At 36.5% G+C, this 19,487-nt stretch overlaps 2 protein-coding genes and 1 pseudogene across 3 annotated transcripts in view; all 3 read left to right on the forward strand.

Annotated features, from left to right (window-relative positions):
* LOC143533933 (high mobility group B protein 3-like) overlaps positions 1 to 19,487 on the forward strand; it is a 158,120-nt gene that overhangs the window by 51,501 nt on the left and 87,132 nt on the right. The window lies entirely within an intron of this gene.
* On the forward strand, positions 3,579 to 7,511 carry LOC143533910 (putative pectin methyltransferase QUA2; annotated as a pseudogene). Its single transcript, XR_013135446.1, has 8 exons — positions 3,579 to 4,253; positions 4,324 to 4,459; positions 4,544 to 4,784; positions 5,088 to 5,313; positions 5,393 to 5,568; positions 5,683 to 5,984; positions 6,814 to 6,952; positions 7,044 to 7,511. The product of XR_013135446.1 is annotated as a putative pectin methyltransferase QUA2 (transcript).
* Positions 10,061 to 16,311, forward strand: LOC143533909 (uncharacterized). Its single transcript, XM_077028537.1, has 4 exons — positions 10,061 to 11,094; positions 11,716 to 11,854; positions 12,865 to 14,940; positions 15,664 to 16,311. Exons 1-4 carry the CDS (start codon positions 10,061 to 10,063, stop codon positions 16,000 to 16,002), a joined length of 3,588 nt encoding a protein of 1,195 aa, XP_076884652.1. The 3' UTR covers positions 16,003 to 16,311.

The following is a 19,487-nucleotide window of genomic DNA, read 5'->3' on the forward strand; positions in this document are numbered from 1 at the left end:
CTTCGGCCTTGTCTTTGAGTTTTGGGAGGTTTTCTCCATGATGGTGACATGTTGTGATCCTTATGATGATGATGGTGCACTAGTATGAATAAGATATAGCACGCATCATAATAATAGTGGCGCGGGGCCTGATAACAAAGCTTGCGCGCGAGGCGACTTATGAGCTATAATAATAACAAAAGCCTGCGCGCGAAGCGACTTACGAGCTGAGAATAATAAAGCTGGCGCGTGCGGCGATTTACGAGCTAAGAATAATAAAGCTTGGCGCTTGCGGCGACCTACGAGCTGTAGAATAATAAAGCTGGCGCGTGAGGCGACTTACGAGCTTGTAGAATAATGAGAGCCTGCGCGTATGGCGACTTACGAGCTGTAATAATAAAGAAGCTGGCGCGCGAGGCGACTTACGAGCTTGTAGAATAATGAAGCTGGCGCGCAAGGCGACTTACGAGCTTGTAGAATAATGAAGATGGCGCGCAAGGCGGCTTACGAGCTGTAAAATAATAAAGCTGGCGCGTGAGGCGACTTACGAGCTGTAAAATAATAAAGCTGGCGCGTGAGGCGACTTACAAGCTTGTAAAATAATAACGCTGGCGCGTGAGGCGACTTACGAGCTGTAAAATAATAAAGCTGGCGCGTGAGGCGACTTACGAACTTGTAGAATAATGAGAGCCTGCGCGTATGGCGACTTACGAGCTGTAATAATAATGAAGCTGGCGCGCAAGGCGGCTTACGAGCTGTAAAATAATAAAGCTGGCGCGTGAGGCGACTTACGAGCTGTAAAATAATAAAGCTGGCGCGTGAGACGACTTACGAGCTTGTAAAATAATAACGCTGGCGCGTGAGGCGACTTACGAGCTGTAAAATAATAAAGCTGGCGCGTGAGGCGACTTACGAGCTTGTAGAATAATGAGAGCATGCGCGTATGGCGACTTACGAGCTGTAATAATAAAGAAGCTGGCGCGCGAGGCGACTTACGAGCTTGTAGAATAATGAAGCTGGCGCGCAAGGCGACTTACGAGCTGTAATAATAATAAAGCCTGGCGTGAGGCGACTTACGGGCTGTAAGAATAATAACAGCTGGCGCGCGAGGCGTCTTATGAGCTGTAATAATAATAAAGCCTGCGCGTGAGGCGACTTACGGGCTGTAAGAATAATAACAGCTGGCGCGCGAGGCGTCTTATGAGCTGTAATAATAATAAAGCCTGCGCGTGAGGCGACTTACGGGCTGTAAGAATAATAACAGCTGGCGCGCGAGGCGTCTTATGAGCTGTATGAATATAAAAGCCTGCGCGTGAGGCGACTTACAAGCTACTTTATGTCCCGCGCCACGTGCAGATGTTGCATGCGCGTGCGCGTAGACTTTGGTTTTGTGTTATGCGCCACGCGCAGATGTTGCGTGCGCGTGTGTGTAGACTGTGACATGTGTGAGCATGTGATGCGTAAGCATGTGTAATAGGCGTGAGCATATGGTATAAGGATTCCCAACCCTTAAGTTTGGCGCGTAGCCATATGGGATATTATGAGGATTCCAAAAACCTTGAAGTTTGGCGCGTAGCCGTATGGGATATTAGGAGGATTCCCAACCTTGGCGCGTAGCCATATGGGATATTAGGAGGATTCCCAGCCTTGGCGCGTAGCCTTATGGGATATTAGGAGGATTCCCAGCCTTGGCGCGTAGCCGTATGGGATATTAGGAGGATTCCCAGCCTTGGCGCGTAGCCGTATGGGATATTAGGAGGATTCCCAGCCTTGGCGCGTAGCCGTATGGGATATTAGGAGGATTCCCAGCCTTGGCGCGTAGCCGTATGGGATATTAGGAGGATTCCCAGCCTTGAAGTTTGGCGCGTAGCCATATGGGATATTAGGAGGATTCCCAACCTTGGCGCGTAGCCATATGGGATATTAGGATTCCCAACCTTGGCGCGTAGCCATATGGGATATTAGGAGGATTCCCAACCTTGAAGTTTGGCGCGTAGCCATATGGGATATTAGGAGGATTCCCAACCTTGGCGCGTAGCCATATGGGATATTAGGATTCCCAACCTTGGCGCGTAGCCATATGGGATATTAGGAGGATTCCCAACCTTGACGCGTAGCCTGATGCGCGCATGCACGGCGATAGAGTGGTGACTCGCGAGTGCGCGTGCATGGCGGAGGTCTCTTGCGCAAAACCCAGATGGTGGTTTCCGCGGCGGCACATGCACGGCTGCGGAGTGAGAACCCACGGGCGTGCGTACATGGCGGCGGAAGTCTGGTAATTTCTGGATCTGCAATTTAAGAGTCAGATCTGCAACTTTAGACCTAGAATCCAGGTCTGTAATCTAGACCTAGATCTGTAAATCAGATTTGGACAGATCTGAAGCCCGAAGCAGATTTAAAACCATCACAGATTCGGAGATCTGATCATTCGAATCACGGATTTTCCTTCTTGCCCAGATCTGGAAATCTCTTTTTAGATCTATGGATCTTTTTGAGCTTTAATATAAGCCTCTTTTTAGATCTTTGAAGCCTTTTTCTGTAAACTTCCAGATCTGTGTTTTTCTTGGGAGAGATCTGACAGCCGAGATGAAGATCGAAGGGCAGTTCGTTGCCGTCCCACGGATGGCGCCAATGTCGAATCATGAAATGAATCTTACCTGATCCATGACGATGTTTCCACGGATTTTCGAGATGAACGAACCACGTCTTGATCTTCTTCCTCTGTGGCTGCGCCTGTGATCTGTCATGTTGAGACCTGCAATGGTTTCGGGGGTGTGGAGGTGACTGCTAAGATATCCAGAGGATTTCTTGTTTACAGACACAAAAAGTGGTGGTGGCTCTTATTGAGCATGACCCATGATAAGGAGGTGGAGACCTTCCTTATATAGAGTCTCATGGCCACCATCATGGTACCCTAATGGGCCTAGCCCAGTTAGGGTTACCTCCACAAAACCCCCTCGGCCCAATAACATTGTATTAGTCGATATAATAAAATAAGCCCAAAACACAATAAATTAGGGTTCTTAATACCATACCCCGACACGTTGTTTCTAGGGTTTATTACTTTATTATACTACCTTATTAGCTAGCTCATCTAATCTAATCTGTAAATAAAGTGTGAAATCACACACACACTCTAAATATATTGATATAGATATAAATGTATATATTGAGCACCGGCAATTCCGGCGTCAGATCTACATCCTGCCGGTGGCGGTAGTAGTAGTAGTTGGAGGTAAATCTCATCAACGGATCCCAAAGTCAATTCAATTTTCACATTAATTTAATAATACATCTTCATTGACTTTGTGCGTAAGTGTTGTTAATTAAATAAATTAAAAGCATCTAATTTAATTGACGCGTTTAAGCTGAAATTATAAATTCATCACGCAGCATCTAATCTAGTCCGCTTAGCTCATCCATCAATACTTACTTGTATAATATTACTCCATTGTTATCTCTCGATCTTCCTATTTATATTATTAGTCGCTATCTCTCATATTATTATTGTAATTATTAAGAGTGAGTCCAAGTGAGTGTGATTGGATCCAATTGTTAGTAAGATCAAAATCAAACATATGCTACTGTTTATGCTCCTCACATAATTGGGAAAATGTCCCGGCCGCTTCATCGGGGTGTGTCGGGTGGTGGCGGAAGGCTTTCGGGAAATATTCAAGATTATTTGGAAGACTCACAAATGAAGATCAAAACTGATAAAGAAGATTCGGATAAACTTCCAAGAACATCACCTGATCATCTATCTTTACGAAACCCTTTCCAGTTTCTGTCTTCCGAGAATGCGTCATCCAAACAAGAAGCCTTTGAAAATTCAAGAAACCAACATATGCTGATTTTACTACTTCTTAAGCTAAGTCTAGTTGTGATTGTGGTTCTTGGTCTTAGTTTGTCGTTATTTTGGGCGGTTTCACTCACACCGGTGAATACAAGTCCTGTGATTCGTGACTACAGATGGCTGCAAGAACAGCTTGTGTCAGATTTATGGGACATCGGTTTAAATATACTGAGTTTTGTTCTTTAGAATTTGAAAATTTTGTACCTTGTTTTAATGTTACTGAGAATCTTGAGATGGGGTTGACCGAAGGGAAAGAGTTTGACCGGCGATGTGGGCCCATGTCGAAACAGAATTGTTTAGTTCTTGCTCCGCCTAAATATAAAATCCCGCATAGATGGCCTATTGGTAGAGATGTAATCTGGATTGATAATGTTAAAATTACTGCACAGGAGGTGCTTTCATCCGGAAGCTTAACAAAGAGGTATGAAGATAATTTTTTTTTAATGTTTAAGCTTGTCTGTTATCTCATGTTTCTATTATTAAAATGACAGGATGATGATGTTAGATGATGACCAAATATCATTTAGTTTTGCATCTTCTATGGTAGATGATAATATAGAAGATTACTCTCATCAAATTGCAGAAATGATTGGTTTAAGAAACGAATCATATCTTGTACAAGCCGGAGTAAGTAAAACTTCAATCCATTATTCGTATTCTTATGATGAAAACACGTGTTTTTATGAAAGTTTTTATTCATTATTTTTTCAGGTGAGGACTGTATTGGATATAGGTTGTGGTTATGGTAGCTTAGGAGCACATTTATTTACAAAACAAGTTTTAACAATGTGTATAGCAAATTATGAATCTTCGGGTAGTCAAGTTGAAATAGCACTTGAACGTGGTCTCCCTGCAATTGTTGGTTCTTTTGCTTCAAAACAGTTCTCGTTTCCGTCACTTTCATTTGACATGGTACATAGTGCATGGGATGGTGTTGAATGGGATAAAAACGGTATATTTTTTTTCCACTTTTTTATGATAATTTTGGCTACCAACTTTAGATTTGATGCAAACTAGAACATGCTTACAGTTTATTACCTTATTTAGCAACCAGCTTAAAGAATCTTTTGCTGTTCTTTCAATTTCATTAATAAATTTACTTCTAATTTTTAATTTTTCATATGCAAATCAGTTTAAGTAACACTTGGTAGCTAAAATCAATAATAGATTGAAGGTTGGTTTCTATTTGCATATATTTATTGATGTCATGATGACTGTATTTAAATATAATTTTTAATTTTCTGTTTTGTGACAGATGGCATATATTTGATAGAGGTTGACCGAGTCTTGAGGCCCGGTGGATACTTTGTCTGGACCTCACCATTTGCTAACACACCAGCTTCTGTTCGTGATAAAGAAAATTTAAAAAAATGGGATTTTGTCCGTAATTTTGCTAAAGATCTTTGTTGGGATTTATTATCACAACAAGATAAAACAGTAGTGTGGAAAAAACCTAGCAAGAAAAACTGTTATGCTTCTAGGTATATGATCTATCTTTATTTCAAATTTTAAAAATTTAAACTTGCCAATTATCTTAATATTAACTACTGTGATTAATAGGAAACACGGGTCAGGTCCGTTAATTTGCAAAGCGGGACGTGATGTTGAATCTCCTTATTACCATCCACTTGAGGCATGCATAGGTGGGACCCGCAGCCGGAGATGGATTCCTATTGAGGAAAGGGCCAGATGGCCTTCTAGAGCTACCTTGAGCTCCAAGGAACTTGCGGTTCATGGTACTCTTTTATTATATTTTATTATATTTGTACATTTATTTCAAAATTTATGAGCAAAGGTAATAACTTTAGTGACATTCGCTTAATATTCTTTTCATTATATGGTTTTATCAGGTGTACTTTCAGATGATTTTATGGAAGATGATATTAACTGGAAGTCAGCAGTTATAGATTACTGGTCCTACTGTCTCCACTAATATTTTCTGATCACCCGAAGAGACCCGGTGACGAGGACCCTATTCCGCCTAAATATATGGTTAGAAATGTGTTGGACATGAATGCACATTTTGGCGGTTTCAATTCTGCACTATTGGATGCCAGAAAATCTGTCTGGGTGATGAATGTGGCCCCACCAGTGGGGTCAACCACCTTCCCCTTATCCTTGACCGGGGTTTTGTTGGCGTGTTACATGATTGGTATGTAAATGTTATACTTTTTTTACTTTGAACACAATTTTTTTAAACCAGTTTTTCATTACGTTCACCCATATATTTAAACTATTTCCTACCCATCTTGGTAAAAAATATATCAAGATGACGAAAAATGACCTTTAGTTTTTTAAAAGGCAAAGATATCCTTGCTGAGGCGTCGTTGTGTCAACATGTTATTGGGTAAAATTGTTCTTTTTTTCCAAAGGCGTTTTCATCATTTTGCATATTTTTGGTCAAAATTGGGTAAAAAGTCAAAACGAGCCGTGTTCGTTTATAAAGCAGTTATATTTTTTTAGTGATGGTTTCATGAAAAGGTACCAACTTTACTCAATGTAGCCAAGAAAACACCCAAAGTTCAAAAAAATTAGTTTAAGTAATGAGTAATCACCTAACATCATTTGTTTTCTTGGTCCATATCATAAAAAGTCAAAAATAAGTTCCAACTAATCTAGTTGCCATAGGTCAGAATATTTGAAAGCCTATTACGTTAAATTAAATCTTCTTTTGATAGTTTGATGAAAAAGTAAATATTGGACCAAAATTATTTAACCGTTTATCCAATTGGTCTTTTTTTAATATATAAATCATAAGTAAAATTTGTTAATAAACTAAGTTATTACAATAAGAATCTAAATTATTGAAAAATGCTATTTAGGAGGTTGTATACACGGGCGACTTTCAACCTTTAGCTACATCCTTAGACTTGACCAATTAGGCCCGTTTGAGATAATACAACACGACACCTAATTTGACCCATTCATAAGTATATGGTTCCAAATCACTTATTTTTGTTTCTTGTGAATGTTTTTGTTAGGTGTGAAGCATTTCCAACTTACCCTAGAACTTATGATATGGTGCATGCTGATGGACTTTTATCCCTTCAAACCGTTAAGCAGTCTCGTTGCAGCATGCTTGATCTTTTTAATGAAATTGATCGGTTACTCCGTCCAGAGGTATGCATATCTTCATCAAATATTTAAACACATCATACTTATAAATTAAGTAATTAGAATGTGATATTCATTATTATGAAATGTAACACAGGGTTGGGTGATACTGCGCGACACGACATCTCTCATCGAGTCAGCAAGAGCCATCGCGTCAAGATTAAAATGGGAAGCGCGAGTCGTGGAAATCGAGAGTAACAATGACGAAAAACTCCTTGTGTGTCAAAAACCGATGATAAGAAGCCAAGCAATTTCATTATAATAATATTATTCAATGTTCATTTTTCTTTGTATATCATTCACCAAAACAAAAGGACTTTTGGGCAGAAACAGAAAGCCGAAGAGGACTACAAGTTATTGGTGATTAAAGAGAAAGGGTCTGCTGATGTGGATGCAGGGCCCGGTGTAATTACACAAACAACGTAAAGGTGCGGGATTCTTATACTTGATATTGTCTTTTGTATCGTAAGTATACGAGTATACGATTTTATGAATTTGTTGGTTATAAGAATAAGGTGATGTTGGTACAGTATATATTTGAAGTAAAGCAGATATTCTTGTTTGTTAATGATGTTAGACATTATTATTCTTTTGATTCATAATGCTTGAATTATGTTCTTTTATAGTATTCTGTTCTGTTATAGCAAATAATTTGTAGAGGTTCATCATAATATTTGAGGAAGATATATTTTGTAGATATTTTACGTAATTAATAAGGGAACTTTTTTATCATTATAAATATTTAACAACTAATCCAATATCTTAAATTTTTATCCTTCTTTAATCTATCTATTGTAACTTCATATATAATGATACAGTTGTAGAGTTTAAACACTCTTAGAAATCAACTAAATTTGAATGATTGGATGAAGTATTTGAATTTTGGTGAGTGTGAAAAAAATTCATGATATCAAGGAAATTGATTTTAATTTTCAAAGTTAAATCATTATAATATTCTTAGCTTCTTAAAAAATATCATACTTCACTTAACTATAAAAATGCAATCGATCAAAATGGTCTAACAAGTAATGGATAGTATCGTTGATTAAGATGTATCAATATAGCATTTAAAAAACTTGGTTTTGCAATTTATAAAGGGTTGATGATATAACTTGTTGCCCGTATACATTCTATATGTAATACTTATGTTTAAGTTTGTAACACCCCAACCCGGAGTAGGTTGGCGTGTCACTATTACAAATATCATAAACCAAACAAACTCCATTAGAAAGAAAGAAATATAATCCAAACCAATGAGTTCAAACAATTGAAAGGAATCCTAAGTTTTATTTATTAAATGCTGAAATAAAAGAAAATAAATAAAATCTTTATTCTTGAACTTCATTTTCACTCTCATCACTGATTTCCCCGATTTCCCGAATTACCTGTCAACAATTAAGACAAGCACAAACAAAAAGAAAAAAATACGGATGAGCCAAAAATTGCCCAGTAACAGAAAAAACAATAGTAATGACGATATGATAATAAACATAAGCGAAATAATAGCAAAATCTATCATAACCGAAATAGGTGTGATACCAAAATTTAATACTTTCAGAACATATGAAAACATTATACTAGAACGAAAACCGATACTAAACGTATTACTAAACATATAACGGTGACTGACTTACACGACAAGTGGTTACTAAATAAGTAATTATAGAAGTACCCAGAGCCGGAACATATAACATATAACATATAACTTGTAACATATAACGTGTGACAAATAACGTGTAACGTATAACGTGTAACATATAACTGAACTAGGATCGATCCATACGCCCTTAAACGGCCAAAGTACTACCAAAGTACTAGTTAGAGACGCAGTGAACTTTTAAAACACACTGTCACGAAAAGTGTGTGCTCGGGTAACAGAGTACTAAACCTGAAAGGCAATATAAATACTTCCTAACATATAACATATTAATATAATTTCATATTATTGTTCATAGGAACATGTAATAATGAACTAGTAACCAAAACGGATAGTTAAACAAAACAATATAAAAGTTGACAACATATAAAATGTCCAAAGACCAAACGGATCGTATCGCTAGAGACAGCTTGGTGGTACTAAAATATGAAATACCGAAAGTCCATACTACAAAGTAACGGAATAGAGTTTATACTATAAGTAAACGAAAACGACGTGACGGAATATAATTAATACTAAAAGTGAACGAAACCAGAAACCGTACCTTAACTTAGCAAGCAAAGCAAAACTGAACGAGTACGAGAACCTAGAGTTTATTTATTCACCAAAAAAATTACTTAAAGTCTGTTACTCACTTTAATTTGACAGTTTAGTGATTTATCCGGCGACTAATGTTTAAGGTACATGAGACATGTCCTAATATAATAATTATCACAAAAGTAAAGGTTCTATATGTTTATACTTGATTTTAATGAATTACGTATTGCCTCTAGATCATGAAAATCTACTTCCCACCATCAACTCATTTCAAATCCAAGTAATTTCATTATTTTAACAGTCGGGTGGCCCATATCAGAATCTTTTTGTTAGTTTTCTTCAAAGTAAATTTTAGATTACGCCTTAGTCGCTGGAATCAATCAATCGTACCGAATATATAGACGCTGCACACGGAATGATAATCCTTACCTCAATACTCGAATGAACAGAACCGACTAGCGCGAGTGTCGCGTGGCAGTGGCTGCACACCAATCGGATAACAAAACGGTACTAACGAACGCGAAGAAGTTGCTGGTCCGTGACTGAGTCCGAATTAAAGGTGATAGACAAAGAAACAGCCAAGTTACAGCTCTCCGGGAACGAGTATTTTCAAATTTCGAGTATTTAAACAGGATTCAATATCCTTATACTTGAGAGAGAGAGAGAGTATTAAAATATTGTCCTTTTGTATATAAAAATAATCTGTAACTGACTAACTAATAACTCGTAAAAGGTTAATTACTTCACCACTTAACCCGTTAAACCAAAGTCCCAAACATAACAATTTAACCGAAACTAGTTAACTTTACTTTACATCTATTATTATTATTATTATTATTGACTTATTCTTCTACTTTCTATTCTATTCTTCTTGTTCCAGAATTACCCTTTCGCCCACAATTATTATTATTATTATTAGTATGTCCACCGTTACTCCGGCAACCACCACCGTCAGCCCAGACTCTCTCCCGGCCGTGGATCTCCGCCACCTGTCACAATCCGACCTCCACTCTCTCTCCGAATGCTCCAATTCCTCCTTCGGCTGTCACGACGTCGTTATCCCCAAAATCGACCGTTCCGTTTTCAACGAGTCCGCCGGCAGCCGCAAACAGACCTACTCGCGCCTCCGTCTCGCTCCGGCGGACTCATCCACAATTCACCGCCGCACGCCTCGCCGCCGTACACTCGCCTCCGACGTTGTTGATGATCCTGAACAAGCGGAGAATTCGCAGATCAGTTCGTTGTTGAGTGAATTGTTTCAATCGAATGTTGATCATTTGGCTCCGATTGAAGCCGAAAACGGTGTCGTAGCCAATGAATTGTCAAACCCTAACTTGCCGGAACCGGTAAACCCTAATTTGACTGAATTGGTGAACACTGAAGCCCCTGCTGCATTGGTAAACCCTAATACGCCTGAATTGGTTAACCCTAAGAGTCCTGAATTGTTAAACACTGAAGCGTTGGATGCCGGTGCTCCTGAATTGTTAAACGCCGAAGTTACGGAAACGCTGGACGCGGGGGCGCCTGAATTGTTAAAAACTGAGACGAAGCGAAAGCGAGGTAGACCGAGGAAAAACGAGAGTGCGGTGAATGTTCGTCCTCCGGTGGCGAAGAGGATGCGTAACAGTACGGTTAAGAAAGTAGTTGAGTATGATGATAATGTAGATAGGGAAATTGTGAATTGCAGAGGGGTGGAAGTAGACTTAACGAGTTTAGGTAGGTTGGAGGATCCGTATGGGCCGGAAATTAGGAGTAGGACTGAGGGTTTGTCGACTGCGGATGAGTTGTTAGGGTTTTTGAGAGGTTTGAATGGACAGTGGGGGACAACCAGAAAGAAGAGAAGGGTTGTGGATGCAAGTCAATTTGGGGATTTTTTGCCTAAAGGGTGGAGGCTGAGTCTTTGTATCAAGAAGAAAGAGGGCCGTGTTTGGTTATTTTGTCGCCGTTACATAAGGTTTGTTGTTTTATCTCAGCTTCGTATTATCAACTGTTCCTTTTGTATTGTTAGTTTGTCATGCAGTATGCTAGTTGGTTACTTTTCTGGGATCCTATACTGGATGATGCTCTTGGTCCTAGTGGAATTTATTAATTCAGTAACTTTAATTAATATAGTTTTCTTTTTTCGTATGTGTGACGTGTTGCTTAGTATTAATAGTTCAGGGATAATTAATCAATGTAAGTTGTGTGACGGTGAATTGTCATATGGGAAAACCTGGATCTGGATGTTATAACCAGTTCTTAAATTTTGTAGCTAATTATAATAGAATTCTAGAGGTATACCCAAATCCATTTTAAAAGCGGAAACTGTTAATATCTTTAGATTATATGGATGTGGAATGGCTGCCATTTATTAATGTGAACTATAAGTTTGGTGTACTTTTTTTGTATCAGCATTTATGCTATAATTGTATGTGTGATAGCTTTATGTTTATTAAATGTGCTTTTTTGATAACCAGCCCTAGCGGTCGGCAATTTGCGTCATGCAAGGATATATCTACATACTTGATTTCGATTGTTGCTATAATTGTGAGTGTGATAGTTTTATGTTTATTAAGTGTGCTTTTTTGGTAACCAGCCCTAGCGGTCGGCAATTTGCGTCATGCAAGGATATATCTACGTACTTGCTTTCGATTTTTGGAGAAGAAAACTTGGATACACCAAATCAGACTCACAACAGCCTTGATGCCTCTGCCTTTAAAGGATCTTCTGAAAATGTAAGTTGGTATTTGCAGTTATTTTCTCTTTTATTACACCTCTTCGAACACAATTATGTGTTTTCAAGACTATAAAGGGCATTTCTACTGCCATTTCACACGTTTTGCGAATGAAACCATATACATGCTTTTGTTGTGATAAACAGGGGAAAACCTATATTATAGGGTCCATTGTCACATGACACTCGTAATTATTTATGTATTTATGTATCCAAATTTCAAGTGACACCGTACATACTATGCAATGATTAGTCACTCATGTTAATATGTTATCAGTAGGTGTTGTGTTTAAATATGTTCCACCGTATTTCCTTTTTCTTTTGTATCTGATTTGGCCACTCAGTTGGGCCTATTTAATATCTATCGCTGAATTCTATCTTTTATATACGTAATTTTTATAATATGCAGTATATACTTTTGATGAACAAAGTTTTATAAATATTATATGTATGTTTTACAGCTTTTCCAATAATGTAATACAATGTAAGGATTTCTTGTACTTCTAATAGCTATGATGAATTGATGATAATATTTATTGAAACTGAATCTCATGACACTTAGAATTATATAAAACCTTTTGTAAAGGATATTAATAATTAATAATCTCAGACGTCTTGATAATCATTGAGCTATCCATACTGCAATAAGTATCCAATAAATCAGTAGTTATAAAAGCCTTTGTTGACAGAGGCAATTAAACAACAAAACAAATAACGTAGATCGAAATCTAATTCAGAAAAATAACAGGATTTGTAGCCTTGTAGGAAGTTAGGAACTTTGAAGCTTGTTTAGCTTATTGTATGAGTTGAATCATCACACTTTGTATGTGATTATCATTGTATGTATATCTTTATCCAAGTGCACATTATTAGAGTTTTCATTTGTAGAATTTTCAATAGTTGTGATGATGAAAAAAGTTGAATACTTGGGGTGCTGTACACTTACATTATCCATTATATATTCATTATTAACTTTTTTCATGTGGTATTTATTCCCCTTAAACTGTATAGCAGGATGCAAATCTTTATGCGCAAGAAGATCTAGAAAGAAACATCACCATTCATAACCCATCAACACCACCAATTTCTTTACCAAATGACTGTGAGAAGCATATAACATATGGCATCGTGGGCCCCATTGGTTTGCATGTAGATGATGTTTATAAGTGCCTTAAATGCTTTTTGATCTTTGAAGGAAAAACTGAGTTATCTGATCACCAATCTGTATCTCACAAAGCTGAAAAATCTCAATTTGGTTCTTCTCTTCCGGATTGGAGTATAGTAATAGGTGGAATATATAACTGTAATATATGCCACAAAAAATTTCATGAAATAAACCAGTACAATGAACATATTGGGACCCATGTAACAAATGAAGACAAAACTGCAGAAAAAACCGTTGAACCTGTAACAGTTTCAGCTGAAACTGATCATAATATGAGTTTTATCACAGAATCCAAAAATATTGACGAGGTTGTTCACGATCTTGACATGAATGAAGATGTTCTAGTTGAAGAATCTGGTGATGGGATTGGAAACAAATGTGTAAATGACAATAATGTTCCTGAAGCAGACAAGGCTTCTGATGTGTCTGTTTTCATACCAGAATGCGACCTTGATCAAGATATATTTGGTAGTTCTAATGGTCAGGATTCTGGTTCTGAAACTAGGGTTCAGAGTTCAAGCATCTGTGAAGAAAAAGGTTTTCAAGCAAACATCAATGACGCACGTGTATGTAATTCTTTTGGTAAGTTGACAACTGAAAAGGCTAAAGATGTATATGACGAATCACCATCAGGGGTTTTCCATGGTATATCTAATGATCATGATACAGTTTCTGAAACTAGGGTTCATGCTTCAAGCATTTGTGAAGAAAAGGGTTTCCGTGAAGACATCAATGACATGCATATGTCTAATTCTTTTGGCGAGTTCACATCTGAGAAGGAAAAAGTTGTAAATAATGAGTCATCATCTGGGGTTTTCCATGGTATATCTGATGGTCAAGATGCTGTTTCTGAGGATAGGGTTCCGGCTTTAAACATCTGTGGAGACAAGGCCTTTCAAGAAAACATCAATGATGCGCATATCTTTGGTCAATTCCGCGAGTTGACTTCTGAAAAGGGGAAGGTTGTAAGTAAAGACTCGCCGTCAGAGGTTTTTAATAATCGTTTGGCTGAAACAAAGAAGCTTTCTGAGTCAGAAAGCCTTTCCCTTTTCCCAAATCGGTTTAAAATAGAGGTCGATAATTCAAATTTGATATCTTCTAAGAAACAAGATTCTTTTCAAAAATTAGGTTTTGCACCTTTTAGTCAGATTACTCATGGGTTTGATGAAAGCAGATTTTCTTATAACGTTTCAAATTCTAAACTTGGTGAGCAGTATGAAGTCAGGAACAGTGAATTTGACAGGTACAGTGAAAAAGAACATGTGAATAAGGAGTATTTTCAAATTGAGAATGTTGACAAATCAGATGAATTCCAAGCTTTTAGGAACAATGAATCCGTCAACACTGAGGCGGTTTCTTTGGGCTGCAGCAGCCAGAATGGGTTAAACGCAAATGTTATGGATTTCAATGCAGGAAAAAACATTGAATTCAGTTCACTTGTTCCCCCTGGGAATAATCAAGCTTATGGCTTTCAAGATGGGCTTAAATTGGATGATATTTTTGGGGATAAATTTGATGAAAATATCCATGGTTTAAGTCTTGCTTTTGGGAACCCTAATTCTCTATATGGAGATACAGCTAATGCTAATGAGCAGAAAAAAGACAGGTTGATATGTTCTTCGGTTGTTTCATCCAAGATTAATGACAGTTTGGATGTTCAAACTGATTTGAGGATGGTTAATAACAGTATGGTTCAAGATCTCAAAAGGGGAAATGAAAGTAGGGGTTTTCAGAATAATGATAATTCGGTTTATTCAGGTAGAACGTGGGGTGCAGATGAAGGTAGGCAGTTTATGATGGGTTCTGTTAACAATCAAATGTGGAAAACACCTCAAGGAAATCAGATGCAAGGTGGTTTAGTTCATCCCCATGCTCCGATTCAGTCTCCAAATTTTCATTCATTTGACATAATGTCCCAAAAGGTGTTGGCTTTAGGCTATGTTAAGCATTTTTGTAGAGGTGCAAAATGGGTGCGTCAAAGGGGGGGGGGGGGGTGGTTAAGTTGACGCGGTACACTTTTTTTCTAAAAAAACAAATTCATGGGTTTTAAAATGCAAAATTCAGTATATGGAATTTTTCTTGCAAATGGGATTATTTTGGTTTTTTATTTCGTTTAGGGTTGTTAAGAACTGAACAAACACGAACAATTAAATGAATGGGGTTTTCTTGTTCTGTTCGTTAAGAAAAAGAATATGTTCGTGTTTGTTTATGTTTGTCCGTTAATGGTACAAACGAACGGACACAAGTGGACAGACACTACTGAGCTAAAACCATCTATAACTAATGTGAAGAACAATGTGTTGGGCCTAAAAAGTAGTTAAAAACTAAACTAAGTTGTAATGGACCAAAAATCGGTAAATGAATATATTAATGAACGTAAAATAACAAAAATTAATGAACGTGCACAGATGAACAGAAACAAGCATTCACGAACATAGAACAAACGAGACATGTGTTCATATATGTTTGTTTAACTAAAGGACAAAACTTCTTTTTGTTCGTGTTCGTGCGTTTATTAAAAAAACAAATACCCGCCGAACAGTTCACTCAATGTTTGGTTCGTTTACGGGCAAATAAACTGCATCAGCTCTAACGTGAAGCAAATATTACATTGCGTCGTTTAACGATTTAGAATATGTTTACAGGCTCAAGATGGACTCTTTAGACCTAATGAAAGATATATTCCAAGTAGATCTGAACCAGTGGAATTCAGATTTCTAACAGATAGAACTGAACATAATCCACATGCTCTTCAACCGGGTTCAAGGGTATTTCCGTACAATTACAATCCAGGAATTGAGCAAGGCTTCGACTCCAATATGATGCCAAATATGAGTGGCAGAAATGTAATTACTAGTATATGTGCATGGTGTAGAAATGTATTTCATCTTCCTGCTATGGGTGCCCATCAACAAATGCAAGCTGGAGTTGGTTCGTTATGCCCGAATTGCAGTGCAGGGATTTCTGGGCAAGTCAACATGTAGTATGGTCCGACCATAGTTATTAAATGCGATAGGCGCACTTAAGGCGAACAGGCCTCCCTCAGGCGCGATGCGTTTTTAATAACTATGGGTCCGACTTTTTGACCAAACTTTTCTGGGCAGGTCAACATGTTGGAATAGTCAACAAGTGTTCTGCAAAAGGTAACTTCTAGACTGAACCTTTTTTTTGTTGTATCTACTTTGATAATAATTCATTTTGTGTTAAGCTTCAAATGATGCAATGTGGCTGCAGAGTGAATGTTTTCATCATGTCAATATAATATTTCAATTCTTTTAGCTTCAAATTTCTTATGTCTTTTTAAATGGCATAATGTCATATTTATCTGATTAAACAGTTACTTGAGTAAAGTGATTTAGGAGTTAGGACTTAATATTATTATTTTTGGACATAGGGGAATTATTCTATTAATAATCTGTCTTTTTGAATAAACCGATTTTAGGAGGGGGGTTTTTTTCCTATCAAGAGACACTTAAGATACCTTGGTTTTATATCTTGCCAGTTTGTGACATGTTAGGACTTGGGTAAAGCATTACTCATATCAGCTCATTCATATGTAACTGGATATTGCAAGTTATTATTTTTTTTATCTAAAAAATTCCGAGTTACTAATTTGACTATCCTTTTTTATTTCAACAGGCAAAGAAGATTGGTCATATCTGCTTTAATTAGTGTCACCTTTAGTCATGCACATTTTTCAATCTTGGTTTGGTTTTTTGAAATATCTTAAATTATTAGTTTCTCTCAAAACATTACATTTCTGTTATCTTCTTTATACTTTCTCTTGATATCAGAATGGTGAAGTAGATGCTTAAAAATTTAATCTTTATCTTGGTTGGATTTTAATGTTAACGCTAAATAAATAGTAAATACTTGATTAGGTTGCTTAAAAATGTGTTACTACTATTGGTACAAAAGTAGTGGATTTTGTAGATCTAAATGTTATACTAATAATTGGCTGGTAGTTAGATAGTTACATGTTAAAGAATTTGTTTTTAGCTTATGCTTCAAGGTTATTTTTGTTCGTCTGCAAGTTTTCTTGATGTCAGATTCATATTTGATCTTGAGATTGGATTGTAGAAAATTATGTTTTGTTCACCAATTCCTGAAATCATATATTAATTCGTTGATTTGGAAATAATTGTGGTGCTTTTTAAGGTTTTTTTGTGCTTCTTGATCTCAGATTCATCTTAGATCATGAGTTCAAATTGTTGAGAATAATGTTTGGTTCACTTTTAGGTGTTGTAAGAGAGGCACTTATTGATTTTGTTGTAAATAAAATTAATAAGAATTTGCAAGTGTATATGTCATATATCAAATCAAATGTGGCCTCTAAAGTTGCAACATGTGCGGCTTATAAACAGACTATCTGGTCTATAAAATTTTACATTTAAACATAACACTTGTTGATATTTGTGTTACATGGGTGTAAACGAGTTGAGCTGGTGCTTATCTTGAACTCGGCATGTTTCAACCTGTTTCTAAAGCTTGAGTTTGGCTTGCTAATAAGTTTTCTAGCTTGGGCTTGGCTTGGTATTTTGTTTGAGTTCAAGGTTGGTTCCATTATTGTTTTTCAAATATATAATTATTTTTCTATATACATATATATTTTCATCACAATTTTTATATATAGTAATATTTATTATATAATTTAAATTATTGCTTAATAAAGTTATTTTATTTATTTAAATTATCTTGTTTAGGCTCCTAAGACTAGGCGAGCTCGTTTATTTAATGAGCTATAATTTAGGCTCGTTTATTATTTGGCATTACCCTTGACAATGATTCGAATTTATGCAAAGAAACTACAATCTTAATTGACTGTAAGCATGTTTTGGGTGATTTTTAAGCAAGATTTCACACGTTTTCTTTTATAGATGATTCTTTTTCATACATATATTGTAAATTGTAAATTCCAATGTTGTATTGAACTGTAAACACACAATTATCTTCTATTCAGAAAGTTATTTTTTCGAAAATCTAACTCAAAACACTCTCCAAACCTACTCTTAAAATGAAACCTCCAACCGTTTAGAAAATAGGAAGAATTACATATATCTTAGTTCGTCACCTGCTAATTTTCATACTCGATGTCAGCGCCTGCTTTTACTGCCACGGCGAATCATCCCCTTTCTTCATCAACTGAATTTCATTCATGAGAGGCGGAGGAATTTGCAATTAATGATTGTAATGTCATTGACTTAATCGATGTTGCTTCAATAATTGGTCTACAACGAAGAAATTATTCAGTACTAAAACACAAGAAACTGATTTTAGAATCGGTGATTGATTAGTTTCAAGTTTGTTTTATTGACTTGTAATTTCAACTGTTCAAGATTGAAACCAAAGTCTTTGATTTCTTTTACTTTTGCTTTGTTCAATAGTTAATATGTGATTTCTGTACACAAAGTCTACTAAAATGATAGTTTTATTATAATAAAGGGTAGAAGTCATTTTTTAAGCTAATTTTATTTGAATGAGTAAATATGTAATATTTATTGGTAAGGAACGGGATACATGCAATTAAAAGTTTAAGGTTGTGGATATATGTAATTAGTTAAGTTAGCAGGTGGTATATATAATTGCCCCTTAAAATATAACACATTTATCACACATCTTAAATTACAATCCCTTTAGTTCTAATTAAATGCGCACAATATATCTCATGTAGGGTCGAGATCAATACTTAACCGGTATTGGCAGTGAAGATACCAATACATAATTTTAACAAAACTGGATACCGAATATTGTACCAAATGTATTGGTTCGATACAAGTAATTCGGTATAGCCCCCTCTAAGTTTTGGCAAGCATTTTGTGTCTGAAGTGAAGGTGTAGTGATTGCATGAGAGTTGTGGGCTTCTTACCACCACATCTCTTTTTACAAAACCCTCCAATACTAACTGGACCGCCATGTGTCACAAAAACGTCTAAGGGTGAAGAGTTTTGATTACGCATGGTTTAATACCCGCTTTGATAGTGTTTTTCTTTTTCCCTAATCTACATTAATCCTATCAATTTCATTTATGACCAAAGGATAATCAAGAAAACAAAAATAGTATCAAATTCATTTGTAATACAAAATGTTTCATAAATGTATTAATTTCTATAGAAAAATGAAGAAAGCTAGATAGGTGTCTTTCAATTGGTATCAAAGACCAAAATATTGTAAACATGCTTGTACGAATACCGAAGTTGACGTAAATAGGTAGCGAATAGCTTACTAAGATTTTGTTTGTTTTTGCTTAAAAAGTTTGAAGCTTTTTTTTTTTTAGATCTGAAAAGTGTTTTTATGGTTTTAAAAATGATGTGATCCTCCCACACCACCCCCCACATGCCTATACGGCTCGTATAGGCCTATTCGGCCATATAGGATACACATGCCTGACAAGGGGACAAAAAAAAAACAGTTTTTTGCAGCCTATACGACCGTATAGGCATTAAATGTCTCGTATTGCATTCAGACAAAA

The sequence above is a fragment of the Bidens hawaiensis genome, unplaced genomic scaffold, assembly GCF_021521415.1.
Source record: "Bidens hawaiensis isolate Kalapana, Puna unplaced genomic scaffold, B.hawaiensis_p1.1 tig00009951_1, whole genome shotgun sequence".
Lineage (NCBI taxonomy): Eukaryota > Viridiplantae > Streptophyta > Magnoliopsida > Asterales > Asteraceae > Bidens > Bidens hawaiensis.